Source organism: Stigmatopora argus, chromosome 20, assembly GCF_051989625.1.
Source record: "Stigmatopora argus isolate UIUO_Sarg chromosome 20, RoL_Sarg_1.0, whole genome shotgun sequence".
NCBI lineage: Eukaryota > Metazoa > Chordata > Actinopteri > Syngnathiformes > Syngnathidae > Stigmatopora > Stigmatopora argus.
In genome coordinates this window covers 3,996,274-4,016,401 of record NC_135406.1, presented here as the reverse complement: position 1 = coordinate 4,016,401, position 20,128 = coordinate 3,996,274, and the positions used below count along the sequence as shown (strand labels likewise).

Genomic DNA, 20,128 nt, shown 5'->3' with positions numbered 1-20,128 from the left:
TAAAATAAACATTGTTTTAGATATATAGAAAACTGAATATTCAGGGCTTTTAATCCAGTTCTTTTAATCCATTTATTTAAAAAATCAAAATATTATATCTAAAATGGTCCGGCCCACGTGAAATCAAGTTGACGTTAAAGCGGCCCGCGAACCAACCCGAGTCTGACACCCTTACTATACATCACAGGTGTCAAAGTGGCGGCCCGGGGGCCAAATCTGGCCCGCTGCATCATTTTGTGCGGCCCGGGAAAGTAAATCATGAGTGCCGACTTTCTGTTTTAGGATAAGTTAAAATGAAGAGTATAGATGTATATTAAATTTCCTGATTTTCCCCCTTTTAAATCAATAATTGTAATTTTTTAATCCATTTTTTCTGTGTTTTTAGTTCAAAAATCATTTTGTAAAATCTAAAAATATATTTTTAAAAAAGCTAAAATAAACATTGTTTTAGATCTATAAAAAAACTGAATATTCACGGCTTTTAATCCAATTCTTTTAATCCATTTATTTTAAAAAAATCGAAATATTATATCTTAAATGGTCCAGCCCACATGAAATCAAGTTGACGTTAAAGCAGCCCGCGATCCAACCCGAGTCTGACACCCCTGCCTTAGTACGTGTAATACATATTCTGCTTTTTAGGTTAATTTCCCATAAAAGTCCTCATTGGCCTCGCTTGCCATGCTAACGTGTGGAGCCCCCAGACTCCCAGGAGCCATATTAGTGACTCTTTTCAGCATTCACTTGGTCTCGGAGTCCATGTTGGATCTCTGTTCAATCGTGAGCTTGATTCCCGGCCAAGATAAACGCGGCTTAATTAGCGAGCGCTCCAGGAGGCGGACCGCGGCCTCCGATGAATATTTGCTTTGACTTCTGTTCGAATGCCAGAGCTGCTCGGTACGCGTTTGGACTGACCTCGCCTGCACTTTTTACCTCGTTCCGCGGAAGGGGCGCGACACGTTTGCGCTCTTCCTGATTTTTTCCGCCGGTTGCTTTCTGATCCGTAGCCTTACATCAGCAGCGTATGTCAGCATTCATTGGCAAAGTTCTTCAAAGCGCACGGGGGGTCTGATGAGTGAAGTTTTGGCCGACGTGCATGAGTAAGAGTGAGGATTAGGAAAGAAATCCAGCTTTTTTTTTCCATTCAGGGAACGTTTTGCGCTTGATCCTTCAGTTAAAACGTGTCCAATGAACAGCAATTCAGGCAAACTTTTTCGATACCTTTTTAGTAAGAGATAAGAGATGTGGGAGAGAAAAACTGAACAGATCGACAGCTACTGTCTAAACTGCAAATACGGAAGAATGAAAACAGGCAGGGTTTGGGGCAGCCTAGTTTTAGTGATGCTTACCGTATTTTCTCGCATATAAGCCGTATTTGTAACTAAAACAATGATGACTGAATCAAGGGTACGGCTTATATGCGCACAAATTAGACTTGTGCGAGAGAAAAACTGAACGGATTGACAGCTACTGTCAAACTGCAAATACGTTTGTTTAGCCAATAGGCTAGCTACTTTGAAGTACCATATTTTCTCGCATATAAGTCGTATTTGTCACTTAAAAATATGACTGAATCAAGGGTACGGCTTATATGCGCACAAATTAGACTTGACACACACGAAACTGCAAGGTGACAAAGACGAAACGCCATAACGCTCAAGTGTCAAAGTGGCAGCCCGGGGGCCAAATCTGGCCCGCGGGATCATTTTGTGCGGCCCGGGAAAGTAAATCATGAGTGCCGACTTTCTGTTTTAGGATCAAATTAAAATGAAGAGTATAGATGTATATTAAATTTCCTGATTTTTGGCCTTTTAAATCAATAATTGTCATTTTTTAATCAATTTTTGATTGATCAATTGTTTTTAGTTCAAAAATCATGTTGTAAAATCTAAAAATATATTTAAAAAGCTAAAATAAACATTGTTTTAGATCTATAAAAAACGGAATATTCAGGGCTTTTAATCCAGTTCTTTTAATCCATTTCTAAAAAAAAAAATCTAAATATTATATCTAAAATGGTCCAGCCCACATGAAATCAAGTTGACATTAAAGCAGCCCGCGAACCAACCCGAGTCTGACACCCCTGCCATAATGCAAGACAATACGGCCGATATGGTCATTAATTTCAAAATAAAAAAGGATAAACTGATAAAACTATTTTATTTTGACGTCTAAGAATGAAATTTAAAAAAAAACAAGAAAAATCTCATTCATTCCTCACTCAGGGCGCCGCCATCTTACCTAGGGATGACAAACTAGACCGCTACGGACACACTTCCTTGTTGTACTGCTCACCTGACTTCCCTTTTGAACATGGAGGTGAAAATTGTGAATCGGGGGCGACTTATACAAGAGAAATTGTAAAATTCAACGATTTTAAGGCAATTTTAAGGGTACGGCCTATACGCGGAGGCGGCTTATATGCGAGAAAATACGGTAAATTGTCGTAATGACCGTCATTCGTCCCAATCCACTTCGCTTATCAGGTCTTTGCATGTCAAAATTGGTGCCATCTTTGTGTTCTCGTGGTCGGGCGAGAACCGAGTAGTCATAGCAGCTGTGTTTGGCGTCTTCCACAAGCAATTATGCACTTCGTTTATCTTCATTAGCCTAGCGCATGTGTTAGTTTTGGCAAGCACGGGGGGAAGTTTAGGTTCCATTTCTTTCTTCCATTGTCTGTGTTGTGACAGAAACACAAGGTTTGGACAATAAATCCAAATTTTGTCAACTTTCCTCACTGCCCTTTCACAATAAGGTCGTGAGTGATAGGAAACCTAACCCAGCTGACTCAAATCAGAAGGACAGTGATTATTTTGAAAGCAAGGAATGATGGCATTGAAAGTACGGAACGGTTCTTGAGCCTGTATTTACCTTTGGGACGGGTTTGCTTTGACAAACCCGTGTATATTTACAAGCTGCTGTTTGGATAGAAGCTGGTCTTGGTGTCGAGCCACGTGGCGCTAGCTCTTCGGCGCGTTCCATCATCCGTGTGTTTGTTCCGTCAATATACGCTCTGTGTAAATCCCTGGCAACCCGTGTGACCACCCTCAGATTTGTGGTCTTGCGCCATTGCACTGTGGGTACTGGATTTATGTCGGTTGAGGTGCAAGGACTCGCCACAAAACTGTGGGTTGAGCGTAGCTACCGTTGCATGCGTACAGACGCTCCCCTACTTACGAACATTCGAGTTACGAACAACGGTTCATACGAACATGTCTGCAAATTGCGTTTATGTCGAAAAATGTTCGTAAGTTCGATTTTGTATAGCGCGCCTTTTTCCAAGTAGTGCTTCTTTCCGCCGCTAATACCGACGCCTGGCGCTGTGATAGCTCGGCTCACCTAGCATCCACCTTCCTCTGCCCAGTTCGTTGCAATGCGGAAGTGCGTGAACGTATCTCCAGTGCGCAAAGAACCTTTTTTATTTGGATCATTAAATATCTCGTGCATCCATTATTGAATATGGTTGGTGAAAAGCGAAAGGCTTCTATTGAGGGAGGTGCAAGGAAAAGGCAAGCCATTTCATTTGAAATGAGTGGCAATAATAACGAAGCTTGATGCGCATCAGAAAGTGGTGAGCGTTGCACGGGCATACAACTTGAATCATTCGACCGTCAGTACCATTTATAAACAAAAAGATCGAGCAGCAGGACCCAAATATTGAACGTTGCACAAAGTTTGCAAATCAATTGAATGATGCCATACAGTGCTACCGCATCATTTATGATAAAAAAAAGAACTGCAATCGTCATTAGATAGCTTCTTTCGGCCAGTTTCTAGTAAATCTCTCTCTCTAATGTATGTATACAGTACTGTATGTATTTTCTCCCCATTTATTAAATGTTTTTTTCAGTACACACCAGTGTGTGTTACTTATACAAGCCTTAAACATACAAATGCACGTATATAAACCTTCAATATACTTATATAGGCCTTAAACATACATTATAATACAAAATATAGCACTGAGCAACTTACGAACAAATTCAACTTATGAACAATCGCTCGGAACCTAACCCGTTCGTAAGTAGGGGAGCGTCTGTATTTCTTAGTTTTACAAATCCCTGTTGTCTTATGTGGACATTTCTCCAACCCAGTGATTTCTAGGTCATTGTTAGCATAGCAGGTCGCACTTTGTGCCGATGTTTACAGGCCGCAATGTTCCGTGTGGGGGAACTAAAAATCTCATCCAAGGTTTCTTGGACGTCCTTGGCTAGGCCTTGGCACTGCACGCTTCAATGAACTCCAAGAGGAGAGGATTGTTACTGCTAAGTATTTTTTCATACACTGTGTTGGGTTAGCAAACCGATCTCTTGAGGCTGTTGACTTGAAGTCGTTGGCTGCCGGTGGCGGCGCTAGAAGACTGGGAGAGGTTGGCAGCGAATGGTGAGTGCAACGTTGGGCTTCTGCATGACTCGCTCAGACAGCCGCTGTAATCTCCAGTGTAAGCAAGAGTGTTATCCTGGCTGTAATTACCTGCTGCTGAAAGATCCCCCACCACCCATGCAGAGCCCAGTTTGGGTTAACCACTTGGCACCGGTGTTGATTTAGACTTAGATTAGCTGTTTAACTGTTAATATGACTGATTTACTCCAGACTATCCAAAATCAGCATCTTGTTAGTAGCGGTCTTACATATCTTTCAATCCGGAAATGCCATGTTTCTCTTCAAAAAGAAGAAAAACTGTATTTTAATCAAATGCGCAACACTCCACCGACTATAAACGGACGACTTGGGTTTTAATAAAGCTGAGATTTTGGAGGAAATGCTCACATTCCAAAAATTGGCACGATAACATTGACCAAATTGTCAACGGTATTTGGAGCATTTATTTATGAGGTGAGCCAAATGTGGTTGAGCTCATTGAATCGGATTTAAGGGGGGGACTGAGATAAAGGGTCTCCTCCAAAACTGGCTGTTGTGAAGAATATGCACCTTGTTGCAACATATATCATATTTCCTGCTATTAATTCCATCTCCAAATTATGTTACGCCTCCAAATTTATGGCCGATGCTATGCGGTGAACATTCAGGTGCTCGGGGTCCAAATTAGAACCGTATCTGATCAGATTCTCGGCCATTAATCAATTGATCGGCGTGATTAGGCCAAAACGGGGCAAGCTAACCGAACCGTTGTTTCCCCTCCCTCGCATTCTTTGCAGTAATTGCGATAAGGAAGGGTTTGTTTGGACTGTAAAGTGTCGGGCAATTATTTGCGGCGCCGGGGGTTTTCCAGGTTGGACCACAAGCAAACCAACAGCATTCCTCTGGAATTCTCCCCGTGACCTCACTCGGGGTAACGACGGGAGATGAAGGGCAGAGTGACGTTTGGGTGAGTCGGCCAGGTTATGGCACGGCGAGATAACGGAACTGTCTGTGAGTTGGTCGTATTTTTGAGGTTTCTTTCATCTCCAAATCTTTGCCACCAGGTGCTTTTAAGTCTTGATGTTTACTGGCCAAGCATCCGTCAACAGAAAGTTGCAATATTAGACTGACTTGAAGTACTTTTAGAGATTTTGAGTTTGATTTATTTAATAAGGGACAGCACATATTTATATTATATAATACTATATGGCAGTGGCAGGCCGTCAGGGCCTTCAAGGCCTTCTCTGCTGGCCTAAGAAATATCTGAATCATATATTATATTTTGTCCATCAATACTTATTAAATAATTCCAAATTGTCTGTTAGCTTATTTTCATTGCTTTTCCCCCTGGTTGCACTGCTTCCAGATGTGTGTTTTCATATTGAAGCATTTAACCAATCACATTTCAGCCATTATTTGTTGCCAGGGTCAGAAATCTGCCTCAAGGCCTTCACAATCAGTTCTGCAGGCTCTGTTGCATTAAACAAGCGTCGATGAGACTGTTGCTTTAACAATCAGATTTCGAGTTGGCAACACCACAATGCCTTCTCGCAGGCGTAGGGATACGTCATTGACTTCTCGTAGGCGTAGGGATACGTCATCGCTTTCACCAACTATGATTGGCTAGTGATTAGCCAGAGTTACCAAACTGTATTTGGAGCAAGCTGCACAAACAAATATATTGTTGTGTTGATTTAAAGCCATTTTCAAGACGGACTATGCCAGAAATACGACAGGACAGGCTCGACTTTCATCATTAGCTTCGATGGCGATAGAAAAGAAGGAAGAAAGTTGGATGGATATTGTGTACAGTTAAAAAGGATTTTTGGTGAGTAAAATATGGCTATATTCCTAAATAATATTTCAATTTTGGGCCAAGTTCTGATATCTGAAAAGCTCCAGTGTTTGTATTTAATCACTAAATGCTGCTAGGAAGTGGATTTTACCCTATTTTAGTGCATTGATGTATTGATTATTTTTTATGTGTCGCAGCTGTAGCTGCAGTAGAGGTTTTATAGCCATAAAATAGTTTTTGAAGGTTGGATTGATTTCTTTGAAGGCGCTACGAGAAAATTCACGGACCCCCACTGCTATATGCTATAATTGTAGCCGAGGGCTAATTTCCATCTTTAGGTTGAAGATAAACGATGACACACTAGACACAAATACACATACGTAGCAGTTTTAGACAGCGTGGTCATCGTAATTTTGTCCGTCTAACAGCCAGGCTTTAAGATGATTGGCCCTAACCCAACATCCCCCCCAAAAACGCATTTTCTCGCGTATAAGCCGCCCCCTGATTCAAAATTTTCAACTCCACATTCATTGTTTTACTAATAGGGAGTACAAATGTGTTATTTTGAAGGGAACATCTTGAGAAAAATCATCGGACATGGTATTTATGAGATATTCTATGAATCAAAAGCACATTATTAGGGTCAATATCATTAAAAAGTTAGTAATTCATCCAGTCATGGTTGTTTTCTTACCGCAAAACAGAAAATAATCAACAAGTACATCTTAATTTGCCGAAATCTACTGGTGAAAGAGTATATATATATATTTGTTACAAATACGCCTTATAATTGCGTGAGATTGCTAGCAATATTTCTCATCTTCAGGATCTTTTTTCTAATTAAGACATCTCTGGCAACGGGTAGTGGTTTAGGACCGCTTCCAACATGGTTGTCAATCAAACACGTTCATGTCCTTTTCTGGCAACGGCGAGCCGAGTCAAGCCCAAAAGCCGCCGTTTATTTTCTGTACTTTCACACTTGCAAATATGAGAAGGCTTTCTTCTGAAAGCAAACAGGGGTGTTATGGAATTAGGGGGCACAAGGCTAATAAAAAGGATCCTTTGGCGCCATAGCGGGGTCAAGCAGATGACCGTTTGTGGTCTGTTGGCTCCTTGAATGCAAATTTTCTGGCGCGATTGGAACATTTGGAGGCCAACCCGAGTTGTTTTCATCACAGGCTGGCACTTGAATTTTTGGGGTCTTTGTTTTCCACCGTTCCAGATACGGGAAATGTACTTAGTTTACGACCCATGGCTTGTTTCCCCGCACTTGGCCTGTCCCCCTTTCTCCACATCAATGGCGACCAACGTGCCAGATGTTATGAAAGACTCTGGTGTAACTGTCACATGATAGACCTGACACTGATTGGCAGCCACAGGTTTCTCAATGTGTTTTTTGGACGTTCACAAGGCAAACTCGGGAAGTCGGGCACGATCCGAGAGGAGACATTCGCATACCTGTCAACTTTTACGTTTTATACGTATTTTATACGTTTTTTTACCATTTCAAATCATGTACGCCGTACACCGACTTTTGTACGGGGAATTTTATTTTTATTTTTTAAATCGCCAATATTTATGAAAACCGATCTCAACAAGACCGTTTTGGCTAAAATCCAGATAGTCTCGTAGGCTGGTAGCCAACGACGCTACTGTCATCGATCGTTACTATTGTCACGGTATACCAGCAAAAATTATCCTCAATCGTATGTATTTTTTTAGCGGTGCGTACGGCAATATCGATAAAGGATGACATGCGCATGTGTAGATATACATAGAGTAAATTACACTGTCTGGTTACCGCGAGTAAACATGCGTCGTACGGTGTTTGTAAGGTTTTTTTGGGGTTTGTAAGGGGAATCATAATCATTTATAAGGGCAGTTATCGGCATAGGTTGACAGGTATGCATTCGGCATTGGGTCCAATGTCAGTTCCTCATCCTGCAACACCCCAAACGTGTGAAATGGTATCTACCCTCCAACTCGTTTTTCTGAACTTGCACGCTTGACTGAAGCCCATATATTGATTGGCCCCTCTGCCAGACTTGTGGACCCCCCTTCTCCTCCCTCACATTGCACATACAAATACACACTCCTCCCTACCTCCCTCCCCTTCTTCCATACCCTCCCCTGAATTCGAGTTTCTACCGAGGAGCACCGACACAGAAGGCTACAGGCAGACCGGACACCTAGCTTGACCTAAAAGAGGCGCGCAAACGGCTTCTGCAGGCTTCATCAAGTCATGGCGGGTTCAACAGCTTGCAAACTACTTCTCCTGACGACTACTCTCTCCCTGGTACTGTCATATCTTTGTTTTCTCCCGGTCTTTTTCTGCTATTTGCGTCCTCAAATGTCACGTGGTGTTGTTTATTTACCCTTCCCCGTGTGACTCCTCGGTCAAACCCGGAGGTCCTTGCTGGAAGGGGCTCCCCTTTAAGCCCCCTTTGGTTCAGATGTAGTGATCGAACAGATGTCTTACCGATCCAGTGTGTACTGAACCGTCCGGGACAGGTGACTAGTGTTGACTCTGTCCATCAGCGAGCTTCGTCTCCTCTCGGCTTGATGGAGTTCATGGGAAAGGAGGCCAGCGCTCTGTTTTACTCATCGGGCAAGCGTCGGTTCGAAAAGTGCTCCGACGGATCCGATGGCAGCCAAAAGGACATGCGAGCCGCTTGGTTATTAGCTCCAATTCCCGGTAGGAGCTTGTATTATTATCCCGCTTTTGTGGAGAACAATAGGGGAGCGCTTCCATCTCCATCCCTCCTGTCTTCGCCTCTCTCTCTCGCCAGCCTTGTTCGGAGATCCAAGTTCTCCTGGCTCGCCCATTGACCGCAAAATTCCCTGATTGGATTTCAAACGGAAGCGAGTTACGAGGCTGCCCAGCAAAGTCTGTTTATTTCCCGTGGATCCAAACATTGGAAGACTTGGCCGACGCGCAAAGTGAAAAGTAGCGCCGTCCCTCTGGCTAGCGTCGGATCTGTCGGCCGTGTGTTTTCAACTGCCATCCTTTGACATCAGCCCACAAACACGTGTTTTTGAAGGGATACGAATTTTAGCCCTATTGAAAGAACTGAAGAACTGAAGAAAAAACTGGTTGAAATGATGCAAGTCCAAGCAAATCTCCGAAGGGTGTTTGATTGCGTGGTATCAAAATCCCACAGTGAGGATTCCTACAAATATGCTTTGATGACTTACCAAGTTCAGAACGGCGGCCATTTTGTTTACGTTCTTGCGCGAAATGATCTGAGTATTTTTTTCCTGGCTTTGCATCAGTTTCCTTTTCACAGCCTTAAATCCTCCAGTGACTGGCAGATCATTTTATTGAATGTGTTTGCACCCCGCGTCTTTTCCGCCACATTCCGACTCCCGCGAGAAGCGAATGAGCTGTCCCGGTCTTAGTTCCATTTCGCCGAGTATTTGCCGTTTATTGGGAGTGGCAGATTTTTGGAGCATGGCGGCTAAGCCACCCTTTCTTCTCACCCTCCGGCGTCATCCAATCGACTGCCAACGGCATTGTCAAGCCAAAAGAAAGAAACACAACCCGCACGTCAGACGCAAGCAACGCCAGCCCTTTAAAAAACAACCCCGTTTTCCAGTTGTATGACTCCGTCCTGTTAAATCACCTAAAAACGGCGGTGGGGGTCATTGTTTTTTTTGTCCGCCACCCACCTTTTAAGCTTCAGATTGTCGCAAAAATTCACTTTCCGGCCATGTTGACATTGGACGCGCTGGTAATATTCCTAACACCCGCTGCCAAATACAGCACGAATCAGCGGAACGGCGCGCGTTGGCGACACGGTATAACGTTTGACCTCTCTTGACGTGCAGAGTTCGAGGACGGCCCGCTCGGAGGAGGACCGAGACGCCCTGTGGGACGCCTGGGGCTCGTGGAGCGAATGTTCTCGGACCTGCGGGGGAGGGGCGTCGTATTCCCTGAGACGTTGCCTGAGTTCCAGGTAAATTCCACGCGAACGCACAGTGCTATATTTAGCATTCGGTACATTGTAGATTAAAATAATTTGTATTTTGAAATGCTTCGGAGAGTATTTTCTATCAAACCGCCAAATTTTGACTTTACAATGACATTTGCTCACCCTCTTCCCGCTGCTCTCAATAGTTCCACCAAATAAACCCAAACAATAGAGCAAACGGTGCGAGTAAACCGCCCACATGCTGGAATGGGGTTTTTCACAAATCCTGTTATGCCATCAGTCATCCGCTTTTTTCAATATAACCAGACATTCTAAAAAATTGTTTGTTACAAAATGGACGGTTACACCAATTTTACCCATATGTTTTTTTTTACTCAGTCACCACATTACTGGCAGTCCGTGACCGGACGTTTCGTCGAAAGACGTTTGGTCCCCGGATGTTTGGTCCCCGGATGTTTGGTCGACCGGACGTTTGGTCGAACGGACGTTTGGTCGAACGGATGTTTGGTCGAACGGACGTTTGGTAGAACGGACGTTTGGTAGAACGGACGTTTGGTAGAATGGATGTTTGGTAGAACGGAAATTTGGTAGAACGGACGTTTGGTAGAAAGGACGTTTGGTCGAACGGACGCTTGGTCGAACGGACGTTTGGTCGAACGGACGTTTGGGAGAACGGACGTTTGGGAGAACGGACGTTTGGGAGAACGGACGTTTGGGAGAACGGACGTTTGGGAGAACGGACGTTTGGGAGAACGGACGTTTGGTCGCCGGGTTCGCTCGCTGTCAAATTATGTCAGAGTTTACTGTTGATATTTTGATATTAGATATTAAACTCACTCTCTCATGATTATAATTTTGAGAGCTGGTTTCAACAGTAACAACCCGGCGACCAAACGTCCGTTCTACCAAACGTCCGTTCTACCAAACATCCGTTCTACCAAACGTCCGTTCTACCAAACGTCTTTCGACAAAACGTCCGAGTACCCTGGCAGTCGGTATGTATTCCAAAAACAATTGAAGTCATTAAGATTTTAAATGATTTAAATAGGTAACATGCGAGAAAATACGGTAACTGCAGTTTCTACAACGACCCAGTCAAAAGGGATGGGACGCCCAATGAGAACCTGATCAAGGGTTCAAAGTGTTCTGCTCGAAAATCTATCAAAACATGAATAAATGGTGATTTTTGTCCCGGGTGAACATACATTGAAGGTCAGCAGATTTCCAAAAATGATAAATCGGCTTTGACTACAGTGGCAGAGTGTTGCGCTCGGTGCATGGTCGCATTGTACGAGCGCTATTATGTCTTTGCGAGCTAGCCGCAACGCAGAACCCCGCCCCCTTGTGCTTGCGGCTCCCCACAAGCCAAAAGTGTTGAGCAAATGTCGAGCTAACCGCCGCCTTTGGGTGCACATGACTGGTGTGTATTGTGGTTTGCCTCATCATTCAACACAAGCCAAAGCCAGTTCACACAAGTGCTCCTTTTTCCCCCCTCCTTCTTCCTCCTCCGCTAGGACCTGCGAAGGCCAGAATATCAAATATCGCACATGCAGTAATGTGGTAAGTTCAGCATCTTCAACCGGGGGATTTTTTTTTAGATGAACTTGCAATGTGGTGAACCCTGCACGAATAATTGACTCTTAAAACGGATTCATGATTGCGTAGAGCTGAAATCAGACGCCAAAAGGATGCACCGACCAATTTGGCATTTGGTTTGTTTTTAAAGTGTTTTATTGGTACTCGGACGTTTCGTCGAAAGACGTTTGGTCCCCGGACGTTTGGTCGACCGGACGTTTCGTCGAAAGACGTTTGGTCCCCGGACGTTTGGTCCCCGGACATTTGGTCCCCGGACGTTTGGTCCCCGGACGTTTGGTCCCCGGACGTTTGGTCCCCGGACGTTTGGTCCCCGGACGTTTGGTCCCTGGATGTTTAGTCGACCGAACGATTGGTTGACCGGACGTTTGGTAGAATGGACGTTTGGTAGAACGGACGTTTGGTTGTCGGGTTGTTACTGTTGAAACCAGCTCTCAAAATTATAATCATGAGAGACAGAGAGAGTGAGAGTTCATAATATCTAAATATCTAATATCAAAATATCAACAGTAAACTCTCTGTCATAATTTGACAGCGAGCAAACCCGGCGACCAAACGTCCGTTCTACCAAACGTCCGTTCTACCAAACGTCTGTTCTACCAAACGTCCGGTCGACCAAACGTCCGGGGACCAAACGTCCTTCAACGAAACGTCCGGTCACGGTTTTATTTGCTCAAAATAATAAATCAAGGAAGGCAAATGTTTTGCCAATGTTGAAATTAGTCAATTAATCCATAATTGGAGGCCATGTTGCCTTGAAAATTCCAGATTATGTAGTCCATGAAGTAAACTGAGAATACGCGGGTGTTCACTGTACTGCAAAACTTGAGCGCCGGGTGAAAAGCAGTTCGTCATTTCACATTAACGTACGACATCTTACCGGTAGGACTGCCCTTTGGACGCCGGAGACTTCCGGGCTCAGCAGTGTTCGGCTCACGCCGACGTCCGCTACCAGGGCCAGTTCCACGAATGGTTGCCCGTGTACAACGACCCGGACAACCCGTGCGCCCTTAAATGCAAAGCCAAGGCTTCGGGGCTACTGATGGAGTTGGCGCCGAAGGTTTTAGATGGGACCCGTTGCTACATTGAGTCCCTCGACATGTGCATCAGCGGGACGTGCCAGGTGGGCCGGAGACCTTTTCGTAGGAGTCTTTTAAGGAAGGTGGCAAGTTCACCCCAAGTAATGCGGATGATTACTGCGTTCCAGATCGTGGGGTGCGATCACGAGTTGGGAAGCGCCGCCAAAGAGGACAACTGCGGCGTCTGCAATGGCGATGGCTCCTCGTGCCGGGTGGTGCGAGGCCACTACAAATCTCAGCGAGCCTCGGGGGAAAGTATGTCCGACAGCGAGATGTGGTGTGGTCATTTAAAAAAAAAATGATTCTCAAAAGATGTCTTTTACCTCTTTCCTTATCAAGCTGAAGACACCGCAGTCGTCATCCCCTTCGGGAGCCGCCATGTCCGTCTTATTTTGAAAGGTCCGGATCACTTGTGTAAGTCCTGGTAGGTCCAGGGTGCTCTTTCGTCCAAATCAGACAAGTCCCTGTATCGCATTAGCACTGAAAATGTTGCTTCTCTCCATAACCCTTAACCGCATCATCATCATCATCATCCATTGCCGAACCGAGAGCGTTTGGACTCGGCGGATGTGTCCATCAACAGATGTCATCGTGAGACAAATTGAATCAGTTGCTAATCATACGTTTAACCTACTGCGTGTTTCCATTCCGCCTTGGCTTTCCCAAGCCCTTTTTTTTCTCAATGAAGACCTTTTTCATTCTCCTTTTGGGTTGCAAATTGCAAACATCTGTGCGCAGATGTTGACTGTTGTCGGTAAGCGCTGATTCCTACGTCCGCCAATGTTTTTCTTGCCCCTAATGTCCTTGTTAGAAAACCGCATGGCCGTGTCAGAGTTGAAATGAGGTCAAACAACGGAAGACGGGGGAGTCAAACGTGTGGGAAGTGGCCCGCTAGGGGGCCCGTGGAGTTGTCCTACCTGACGGGCACTTTGTAGGTCTTTCATACTGTACGTAGATTATTAAAACTGGACCTAAATCCACAATAGGTGTTCGGTAGTCGAACGGGCGCCACAATATTCAACAATACTCCAGTTCCGATTCCACGATCGCATCGGTTCATTTGTGATGAGTTAATAAGGGACCTTAAAATGTCCAGGAAATCCCCCAAAATCAGCAGGACCCTCAAAATCAATCAGAAATAATATGAAATTTACTGGAAGTGACCTAAAAGTGAAACAAATAGAACACATTTCCTGGAATTGACAATTGCCAAAGAAGCAAAATGTAAGCGGAATAAGGGACTGTGACGGTTTTAGTTCAGGTTGGATGGTGTTCATCCTCCACATTGAGATTGAAATGTATTTTTTTTTACCTAGATGTGGAGAGCAAGACTCTGCAAGGGGAAAAAGGCCAATGCATTTTTGATAAATCAGGGAAGTACCAACTGGAAAACACCACCATGGACTACCAGAAACTTCCCGATAAGGAAGTCCTGAGAATTCCCGGACCACTCGACGCCGATTTCACCATCCACGTAAGTCGTGTCGCTTGTTTCAAATCTGGAAATATTGTCCAAAAATACATCGATTGCCAGAAGAAGCTCAGCTTCCACAAACTTTTTGGACAGGTGGAGTTTACAGGCGGGGCAGACAGTGTCATCCAGTACATATTCTACCAGCCGATTGTCCACCGGTGGAGGGAAACCGATTTCTTCCCTTGTTCTGTCACGTGTGGCGGTGGTGAGCAAGCTAACAAATTTGGAAGGGGTTATTTTGGGAGGTATATTGGTAAATAAGACCTATTGAGTTTGGTGTCCTTGATGCAGGGTACCAATTGACATCGGCGGAATGCTTCGACCTTCGAAGCAACCTCGTGATGGCGGACCAGTACTGTCATTATTACCCGGAGAACATCAAGCCCAAACCCAAACTCCAGGAGTGCAACATGGAGCCATGCTTGGCTAGGTTAGAACATCAGATTTTCTTTGGGTTTTTGTTTTTTTAAACACAGAATTGAACAATCGTGTCTTGTCTTGAAGTGACGGCTACAAGGAAATCATGCCGTATGACCTCTACCACCCACTACCACGGTATAGCCCGCTAATTTCCTGTACTTTTAAACGCAGTAGATATAAATGAGTTTGCGTGGCCTTCGTTTTTTGAGGTGGGAAAGCAGCCCTTGGACCACCTGCTCCATTTCCTGCGGCGGCGGCATCCAGAGTCGCTCGGTTTCCTGCGTGGAGGAAGACATGCAAGGGACCGTGACGGCCACGGAGGAGTGGAAGTGCCTCTACTCCGCCAAGACGGCCATCTTGCAGCCATGCAACACCTTTGAATGCCCCAACTGGGTGGCTCAGGAATGGTCACCTGTAAGTTCTGCACAAGTGTCCATCAGTTTATACAGTGTATTGTGTTCTGTGTCCTGATTGGCTAAGGGACTGTAGACCACAATTCAGCAAAATACAGATTTATTTTTCAACAAAGGTCAGAACGTTCTTAATTGTCCTGCTTGGTTTACCCTTCAGTGCACCGTGACGTGCGGTCAAGGTCTACGCTACAGGGTGGTGCTTTGCATTGATCATAGGGGGCTCCATGCGGGGGGATGCAACCCCGCCGTTAAGCCCCATATCAAGGAGGAGTGCCTGGTGACTGTGCCCTGCTACAAGCCCATCGGTGGGTTTTGAATCGTGCACAAAACGGGCTTCCAATAAGTCCACTTTCTACACTAGGTTTGACTAGGCTTTTATTTTCCTGATGTTTCAGATACGCTTCCCGTCGAGGCCAAACCGTTATGGCACAAGCAGGCCATAGAACTGGAGGAGGAAATTGTGGTGACCGAGGAGCCAAAGTGAGTTATTACTGGATTAACATGCGGACCACTAGGTGGTCCGATCCGGCCCGCGGGGTTGTTTGCAATTTGTAGCTCATTCATACTGTACAAACGGATTCAAATGCTTTATCGTCAATTAGTTATCATGGAAGCATAAAACTACTTAAAACGGGCTACTTACTAACCTGTAAATGCCCTAAAAATCAACAGAATTGAACCAGCGTAAAAATCAATAGGGAATAATCTGTGGATGCTCATATTTCAGTGCCATTGACAACCAGTCAGTTAACGTATTTTCTCGCATATAAGCCGTATTTGTCGCTCAAAAAAAGCATGACTGAATCAAAGGGAAGGCTTATATGTGCATAAATTAGACTTGACATGCACGAAACTGCAAGGTGACAAAGACCAAACGCCATAACGCGAAATGATTTTAAGGGTAGGGCTTATACGCGGACGCGGCTAATCTGCGAGTTAGATTTTTGGGGAATAATTTCCAGTTGGATTTTTATTGTGTTGATCCCAAGATTTGGGAGTGTGTTGTGTTCACTGTACGCCGAGTTAAGTATTTCACGCTTCTTTTCGTCTGCTGAACACCTGCTTTGTCAGATTCGGCTCGTAAATGGGATTTATTGGGTCGCGTGAGGTAACGATGGGGAAGTTGAAAGTGGGGTTGGGGGGGGCAGATTGGACTCCTTTTGTCACAGGCTACCCGTGTTGCCTCAGCGCCCCCGCAGATGTTTTTGTCTCACGTATCCACTGGCTCATAAAGGCCGTCCTCCGGAGAGATTTTGGAGCGTGGCCCCGAGCGTTTGCATGCCTTGCGTTAGCGAGCATGTTCGCCAGTCGGGAACATCTGCGACTTTGCCTCGTCTCTCAAGTGAGAAAGCAGCAATGAAGAACAAAAAAAATATTAAATGCGTGCGTGTAACATAGCTTCACTCCCAAGCCAATGCTAATACTCTTTCTGCCAACCAGATGGGACAGAATTACAAAGAAGACTAGTCCTGTATTGGATTTACCCAAAAAAAAATATATAACAGCACTCAATGAAAGCTTTCCACTGACGGAAATGTAATTGATGGGATTAGGAAGGGGCTTTGGCGGATATTACAAACATCTGCTTGTGGAAGGCATCACCATAACTCACAAACATCTTCTCATGGATATATTTTATTTGTTGATGCTAAACACGACGTGACGGAACTCGCGCGGATACAGTTGAGGTCTTGTGGGGAGATGACTCAAGCAAGGTTTTATCCCTCAGATGGGATTCGCATAACGAACAGCAGCTCATTTTAGATTCATAAGTCAACACGGACAAGTTTGAAAAAGGGATCGTTAACCGTATTTTCTCACACCTTAAAATGGTTAAATCTTACAATTTCTCTCGTATAAGCCGCCCCTTGATTCACAATTTTCACCGCCATATTCATGGTTTTAATAAGGAGTACAAATGTCTTACTTTGAAGGGAAAATCTTCATTAAAATCACTGTATCAATCGAAAGGATTGCACATTCCCAAAGGGTATCGCCTCCACGTAGACAAATTTTCAAAGGTCAGGTGAGCAGTACAACCAGGAAGTGTAGTAAATAGTGGTCAGGTTTGTCATCCCTAGGTAAAATGACGGCGCCCTGAGCGAGCAATGGGAGGCACAAGTACGGATTTTTCACGTTTAATGCAAGATACGGTTTATTGGCCGAGGTTGACGGGTATGCGCTCCTCTTGTTTTGTTGTAGTTTCATCCCAGACCCTTGGCAGCCCTGCAGCCGAACTTGCGGCGCCGGGACTCGGCGCCGCGCCGTCAAATGCCAAGTCTTGCTCGCCTTCTCTCAGACGGTTGCCGACCTCCCTGACGACGAGTGCAAGGGCGTTAAACCTGCCGCCAACCAACCCTGCTACGGGATGCCTTGCCAGAAGCTAGAAGATGACGAGGACCAGGACGCAGAAGAAGAGGAGGCTCAACATGAGTGGGAATACGACGGGTTCACAGAGTGTTCCAAGAGTTGCGGCGGAGGTACGGAACTTTAGTCGCCCAAGCGGCGTACGTACCAAAAGCCATTTTGTCAGTGTGTTTCGATCTCAGGCGTGCAGGAAGCGGTGGTCGTTTGCCTGAACAAGAAGACCAGAGAGCCGGCAGTGAGCCAGATGTTGTGCGTTAGCACGGGCAGGCCGCCGCCATTTCTACAGGACTGCAAAATGCAACAGTGTCCTCCCAGGTAAAAAGCTTGAAATGAAATTGCCTGACTGTGAGAAAACATCGGACACCGTTCAACGAATCGGATCCCTTTCTATACCCGTGACTTTAGTTCGGTAAATCAGACTCAGACGGGTTTCTGGCTGATTGACAGAGAGGCGGAAGTAACGATTGGATTTAAACGACTGTGCACCACTCATGCCGCACATTTGGATTGAACGCCTCTCGTGGTGCCGCGCTCCGCTGCTAAACCCGAAGACTTGAAGCCTGTTTTTCCAGGTCTTGAGTCTTGTTTTCAGGCACAACAAGCGCCGTATTGGACTTGTTTCCTTTGGCCTTCCACTCTCTCTCCGCGGCGTCCTCACTTCTCTTACATTACGATGCACTCTTTGGCTAGGTTCCCCTCGCGGAGAATTAGCCGCGGACCTGAGGCCGAATGCCTGAAACACGCAACGTTCGCGATTTGCCTCAGGGTCGGAATCATTTGGAAATGAAAATGTTTAGCGTAGCCTCGATTGAAGTTTGAGAGGCAGTACATCACCCTCGCAGCGTGGTGGTGAGAAAAATCGGGAGTGCTTAAACTTGTCCAGATTGTTAAAAGAAGGCGTGTTAACTCATACGTGGTATGTACAGGTGGGAAGAAGGTGAGTGGAGCCCGTGTTCCGTTTCCTGTGGTATCGGCCTGATGTCCCGCAGTGTGGCGTGCATCCGCCGACCCTCCCGGGACGGCAACGGCACGGAGATTCTTCCGGATGAAATCTGCGTTGAACCCAAGCCAGTCTCCGTGCAGGGCTGCAACCGCCTTGACTGCCCTCCGACGTGGGAGACTCGAGACTGGGGGCAGGTAGGAAGAATTTTAAAAAGTTGTCGTGCTCTTTTACAAGTGAAAAATGAAGTGAAGACACATTTGGTTTTCATTGTCGCTGCAGTGCTCTACGGGTTGTGGAAATGGAGTGGAGAAGAGGCAGGTCCTGTGCAAGCAACATTTGGCAGATGGTAGCGTCCTAGAGCTGCCAAACACATTTTGTCCCAGCAAAATGCCAGCAAAGCAGAGGCTATGTAGCGCAGAGCGGCGTTGCCCACCCCATTGGGTCACAAGCTGGTCTCCGGTAGGCGTCCTCCAGTTCATCACATTACCAAACCTTATGTTTACCACCATATGTGGTACATACCTAGCGATTGTCCTCAATTTGTGCCGTATTTCTTATATTTGTGTGGCGTTCAGTGCTCTGTGACTTGCGGAAACGGCATGCAAAGACTCGAGACGGTCTGCAAGAAACAAGGAGACGATGGACAATTCCGGACGCTCGATCCAAATAATTGCTCTTCTCTGGTCCGACCCACCAGGATACGACCGTGCTCTCTTCGACTCTGCAAAGGTAAGAGGTGCTCTTTTCGCTTAAATGCGCAAGATTGGAGGAAAAATAACCAAAGGTGTACATTTTTGGGGGGTCCCAGATTCCTTCAAACTCAGCCCTGCCATCCTGACTCAGAGAAATGTTTATATTCAGTGGAGGAAGACCAGAAAGGTTCATTTAGTGGTCGGCGGTGTTGCCTATCTGCTTCCTTGGACAACTATGGTCCTCGGTTGTCCGACACGTCATGTCCTGAAGGCAAATATCCGATGGTTGAAAGACGGGAAACCTCTGGCGAACGTCCCACGCGTGTCCGTGACGCCGCTGGGATTAGTGAAAGTCCTGCAGGTCGGCACGTCTGATGCCGGGATCTACACTTGTGTCGCTGGTCCAGCCAAGGAGCATTTGGTCCTCCAGGTCCTTGGTGGCGAGCAGAAGTTCCCCAAACTGGACTTGTCGAGAGCGCAAGACTTGTCCATATCTCCTCACGGGTATGACCGCATTGTCCAGCGCTTGCTCCAACTGGAGGAGGAAAGAAACAAGTCCATCTCGGAAGACCTTTTCCACATTCCGAATATTGTCGTTCTCGACAGCCAGAGGCTAGATGACATCAATCGTCTCAGGGGAAAACAAGGCGAGCGAGCTATTGTTCAGTTACTCAAAGAGCTATCGCTGGTGTCCCACTACGAAACCAACGAGTCAACTCTCCACCAACCGGAAATGGCCGTTTACGCCACACGGACGCCTCTTCTCCAGAAACCGAACGGGAAAAGCCATTTAACCAGGCCCAGAAGCCCAGTGATCATCCAAAGCCCTCTGACCGTTGACGAAGTTGCGTCCTCCGATGTCACCGTTAATGTAGGAACTCCAGTTTTGCTCCGGAAGTCCTATTCCAATTTAGAAATCAAGTGCGAGTCTCTTGGCTATCCGGAACCGTCCCTCACGTGGACCAGAAATGGAAAACAGTTTCCGTACAATAGCAGGTAGGACGGGACGACCCGTGAGCAAAACTACAGCCGATCTCATGATTGACTTGAGTGGACTT

General features: G+C 45.7%; 1 protein-coding gene across 3 annotated transcripts in view; it reads left to right on the top strand.

Annotated features, from left to right (window-relative positions):
- Nucleotides 1–20,128, top strand: part of adamtsl3 (ADAMTS-like 3) — a 30,747-nt gene that overhangs the window by 8,081 nt on the left and 2,538 nt on the right. Inside the window, exons 1-19 of one of the 3 annotated variants that reach the window (XM_077588940.1) lie at nucleotides 8,089–8,453; nucleotides 9,986–10,113; nucleotides 11,604–11,649; nucleotides 12,569–12,805; nucleotides 12,890–13,016; nucleotides 13,101–13,175; nucleotides 14,078–14,235; nucleotides 14,329–14,440; nucleotides 14,527–14,665; nucleotides 14,740–14,790; nucleotides 14,865–15,069; nucleotides 15,226–15,373; nucleotides 15,464–15,548; nucleotides 17,271–17,548; nucleotides 17,618–17,750; nucleotides 18,362–18,572; nucleotides 18,658–18,837; nucleotides 18,954–19,107; nucleotides 19,187–20,066. In XM_077588940.1, the coding sequence (XP_077445066.1) occupies nucleotides 8,400–8,453; nucleotides 9,986–10,113; nucleotides 11,604–11,649; nucleotides 12,569–12,805; nucleotides 12,890–13,016; nucleotides 13,101–13,175; nucleotides 14,078–14,235; nucleotides 14,329–14,440; nucleotides 14,527–14,665; nucleotides 14,740–14,790; nucleotides 14,865–15,069; nucleotides 15,226–15,373; nucleotides 15,464–15,548; nucleotides 17,271–17,548; nucleotides 17,618–17,750; nucleotides 18,362–18,572; nucleotides 18,658–18,837; nucleotides 18,954–19,107; nucleotides 19,187–20,066 (3,401 nt within the window). In that variant the 5' untranslated portion in view covers nucleotides 8,089–8,399. Of the gene's footprint in view, nucleotides 1–8,088; nucleotides 8,454–9,985; nucleotides 10,114–11,603; nucleotides 11,650–12,568; nucleotides 12,806–12,889; nucleotides 13,017–13,100; nucleotides 13,186–14,077; nucleotides 14,236–14,328; nucleotides 14,441–14,526; nucleotides 14,666–14,739; nucleotides 14,791–14,864; nucleotides 15,070–15,225; nucleotides 15,374–15,463; nucleotides 15,549–17,270; nucleotides 17,549–17,617; nucleotides 17,751–18,361; nucleotides 18,573–18,657; nucleotides 18,838–18,953; nucleotides 19,108–19,186; nucleotides 20,067–20,128 lie in introns of those variants that run through there. The other 2 variants (XM_077588939.1, XM_077588941.1) reach the window with 2 other exon arrangements.